Genomic DNA, 4,090 nt, shown 5'->3' with positions numbered 1-4,090 from the left:
TTGTTTTAAATGATAAGAATATTAAATGTGATGTTTACAATTAATATTATAACGAATACAATAATTTTACAAATTAGTTGTATATTGTACAATGTATATTAATCTTAATAATAGTTAAGTTATTAAAAAAAATTGATATAATAATGTTAGAAAATAAATAAATTTTTAAGGGTAAGTTTAAATATGGTATTTGTTATGGATTCTATAATATTTTTTAATTTTTTTTTAAATATAAAATCTCATTTATTCGATACATTGCTATCAGATTAAATGTGTGAGTTACAATAGTATTAATATTATCTTTTAAATACTTAAATTTATTTTGAGGGAACAATAAATAAGAGGTGCATGTCAAAGAGGCAAAGAAGGCTTCCTCTTCTATAGCATAAAATCAAAGAATGGGTTGTCTCTATCCTGGCAGTTTTGCCTTGTTTTTCTGATCAAACTTAGCTTTTCATTTCCTTTTCAGACTTCAATGCCTAACCTTTGTATTTAATTTTCAATGCCATAAAATCAAAAGAATCACTTCTATTATAGACCTCTCCTCTATTACTTCTGAAACAGAACAACGACTCCTCGTTTTTTCGTTTTTATAAATTTTCTGTATCAGAATTATTATTATTAATTTCTTTTTTTTTGTGCGGTGTGAACATTGACTGCTTATGAATCTGACATTGCTTTCAATCTATCCTGTCACTGTTGAATTATAGAGTTGCCACTGCCAAAAGCTTAACAATTGGCAACAAATCTTGACGTGAATAATCAAAATCAAATCTCCATAGCAGACAAAAGCAATTAAACCCAAAAATGGGTAAACAGCAATAAGTCCAATTGAAGAAAAAGATGCTTCCTACTTAATAATAATATTAATAATAATAATAATACCCATCTCTTGTTCTGTAATTCTCTTCTTCATTGTTTGATTGATTTCTTGCTGGTTTTAAAAGTACAGTTTTATACTATCTAAAGAGTGCAGGAAAAAAAAAAAAAAAAACTAAAATCTAATGCCCAAATGCCAATGCCTGTGCCTGCATGCGAAGGCATTGAATTGGGTTTCTGTTTTTTTTTTTTCCTTTTTTTCTTCTCCTTCTCTTGCCCTTTTTCTATTCCCCTTCACTTTTCCCGGAAAATCATTTTCCGGAGCCTAGAAAATCTAAACTTAAACTATTAAAGCCTCAATGGTAGCCTTCTTTGGCGCTTGACACACAGGGCAAGAATCAAGAAAGGTCTCACAAGCTTCGCATGAAGAAAGGTGCCTACAGGGAAGAAACAAAATACACGAATTTCTAGAGTTGCAGCCTCTGCAAACCATCGTCATCATCTTTTTTCTTGCTCTTTCTTCTTCTTCTGTAACGTTATCATCAACAAATACTCTGCTTTTTTCCTCTGCTTCTTCTTCTCTGTTCATATCACAGCATGACTCTGCATCTTCTGCTCCGTTTTCAAAGCAAAATAAGCCTTTTTCCCTTAGTTGTTCTATTGTGTTGTTTAGAGAAATAACCATGGCTTCGTTTTCTTGTGCTACCCTTTGCCATAATTGGTTCTCCATCTCTAACCTTTTTATAAAATCTTCAAGTTCTGTGATTCTTTGAGCTGCTTGAGCTATTTCTTCATCCTTTTGTCTCAATAATGGCATTGCCATTGATTCTATACTCTTCATTAATGAAGCTAGCTGTTGCTTTCTTTGTTCTTGCAGAAAGAGTCTTAACCTCTCGTTCTGCATTGAAAAGAAAAGGAAAAAAAATTATAAAAAAAAACCCAGAATTGAAATAAAAAATTCTAATTCTCCAAATAGATCGATTTGAAAAATAAACAAAAACAAATAAAATTAAATACCCATGACGGGTTGTAATTTCTAACCTGTAATCTGATAAAATGATCAATCTCTTGTCTTTGCTTTTCATCATCGTCAGAAAAGCATTGAGAATAAGCCATTGAAGTTTGATAATTACTGGTATTCAAAGAAGAAGAAGAAGAACCAGTAAAACTATTATCAAAACAAAGATTCTGATTCTTTTGCAGCTGGTTCTGTATCATCTGAATATTACATTGCTGCAGCTGCTGTTTCTGTTGTTCTTGTTGAAGATAATAACAATATAACTGATTAAACCCTCCTCCATCTCCATAACCATTTTCCACCCAATCCTGTGAGCCGGACAAAGGAAACTGAGCTTGTACAGCCATTTCTTTATGACCAACAAAACAATCCCAAAAAAAAAAAAAAAACCCAAACCCTTCTTCTCAAATCTTCTCCACACCAATAGTCTCTTTCTCTTTTCTCTTCCTCTCTTTTCTGGCTGTATGATCTTCGCTGGCTTCTGGGTATGTGCTAAAGAGATGATATAAAGATGAGAACCATATGAAAAACAGGAGGAGTGGGGAGTGGGCATATATATATATATATAAATGCAGAGGTTGAAAGAAGTGAGAGCCAATAAATTTTCCTATTAATAATAGCATTGAGATTAAAGTAATCGCAAGACTTTAAAAGGAAAAAAGAAAAAAAAAAGGGAAAAAAGAAAAAGTTGGGGAGACCACGGAGAGAGCTTAGGATACTATTTTATTATATTTATTTGAAAATTTTTATTATTAATATTGATATTATGAGAAAAAATTAACTAATAAATTTTTTATAAATTTAATAATATAATTAATAAATTATAGTAAAATATTTAACCACCAGTAAGTTTTTTTATAATATTTATTAAAAAAATGTTTATGGTCTTTGATAGGTATTAGTAAAAAAGAAAAGAAAAGGCAATAAAGAAAGAGGTGGTAAGAAACGACGTACACATGCAGATTTTGTGACTAAACTATCGGGTCAGAGATTTCAGAGGCGTTTGTTTGGTTTTGAATAATAAAAATGAAAATAATTCATTCAGAGAGAGTAATCTCTGAATTAGTCAGTTTTTGTTTTTATTATTTTTAGAGAGAGAATAATATAAGATTTGTCAGTTTAGTCATTTAGAAAGCCTGAAGAATAGGATTGCTTTCTTTCTTTATTTTATTGTTTTTTGATAATACCAATGTCAAATTTCTGCAATTACTTTTCTTTTTGGAAGTGAAAATCATGATTTCTATGTGTGCTTATTTCTTTTCCTTAATTGTATTAAGCCTATGTTTGGATGCCTGGAAAATACAAATAAAGAAAATACCTTAAGAGAAATAAACAAAGATTAATCATTTTTTCTTAATTTAAAAATAAAGGGAGGATTGAATTGAATTTGGAGATAAAATAACAAATTTAGAAAAAAAAAAAGTACTTTATGTATAGAAATGGCAAATTTATTCAGAAAAAATAACTTTATTTTCCTGTTTTCATTTTTTTTTTTAAAGATTTCCCAAACATAACCTTAAAAGAATATACTGATTAGGGAGGAAAATAAAATTTTAATTGTTTATTTAAGTATTGGGAGTGAAATATTGAAAGAAAAATTATTTTTTAAATAGTAAAATTACAATTTTATCTCAAAATATACAAAAGTGTACAATAAGTATGGAAATATATTTATCATTTGGAAAATTTTCCTCATCCCTCCAATTTGTAGAGAAGTGGTAATGTATTATAAAATTTATTTTCCTTGGATATTTTTCTCTCCTTACTATATTCCTATCATCCAAACAAAAGGGAATAAAAAATAAAATTATTTTTCTTTCCAATCCAAACAGAGTGTTAATGTGTAATTTAGAGTGTTTAGTTTTCATATTTGCCTAAATAATAAAGTCAATTACCACATTTATAGCAACACTGTCCGAGGTAGATTTTGCCATTTAATTCCTGCCATTAGTATTTTTTTAAGGGAAAAAATGGAAAATTAACTAAAATAGAAATTCAAATAAAATTTGTATATTTTATAAAATTGCTATCTCCAAGCACATATAGTATATAAATACAAGGTATATTAAAATTTTAAATTTGAATATTAATTACAATTAACAAAAATATAAATAAAAGAATAATTTGCAATTTTGAATTCCAATGAAGTGGGAAATAGAAAATTATTTGAGAATCTCCATTCACCATCTAGAAAAATAGTTTTTGTTTAAATGAAAATTACTAATGAAATCCTCAAGTTTGATAGCTAATTAA

General features: G+C 28.4%; 1 protein-coding gene across 1 annotated transcript; it reads right to left on the bottom strand.

Annotated features, from left to right (window-relative positions):
- Positions 1-892: 892 nt before the first annotated feature.
- LOC110626154 (probable BOI-related E3 ubiquitin-protein ligase 2) lies at positions 893-2,438 on the bottom strand. Its single transcript, XM_021771922.2, has 2 exons — positions 1,861-2,438; positions 893-1,717 (listed from the first exon to the last, which is right to left on the bottom strand). Exons 1-2 carry the CDS (start codon positions 2,182-2,184, stop codon positions 1,160-1,162), a joined length of 882 nt encoding a protein of 293 aa, XP_021627614.1. The 5' UTR covers positions 2,185-2,438; the 3' UTR covers positions 893-1,159.
- Positions 2,439-4,090: the final 1,652 nt, after the last annotated feature.

This window comes from Manihot esculenta, chromosome 11 (assembly GCF_001659605.2).
Source record: "Manihot esculenta cultivar AM560-2 chromosome 11, M.esculenta_v8, whole genome shotgun sequence".
Classification (NCBI taxonomy): Eukaryota; Viridiplantae; Streptophyta; class Magnoliopsida; order Malpighiales; family Euphorbiaceae; genus Manihot; species Manihot esculenta.
The sequence above is the reverse complement of the archived record's forward strand: the minus strand, read 5'-3'. Positions and strand labels throughout refer to the sequence as shown.

Bases quoted from the DNA above. Each gene is read 5' to 3' on its own strand.
- LOC110626154 (XM_021771922.2), bottom strand. From the start codon at position 2,184: ATGGCTGTACAAGCTCAGTTTCCTTTGTCCGGCTCACAGGATTGGGTG. The intron at 1,718-1,860 runs GTTAGAAATTAC...TTTTCAATGCAG, and splicing joins ATCATTTTATCAGATTACAG to AACGAGAGGTTAAGACTCTT.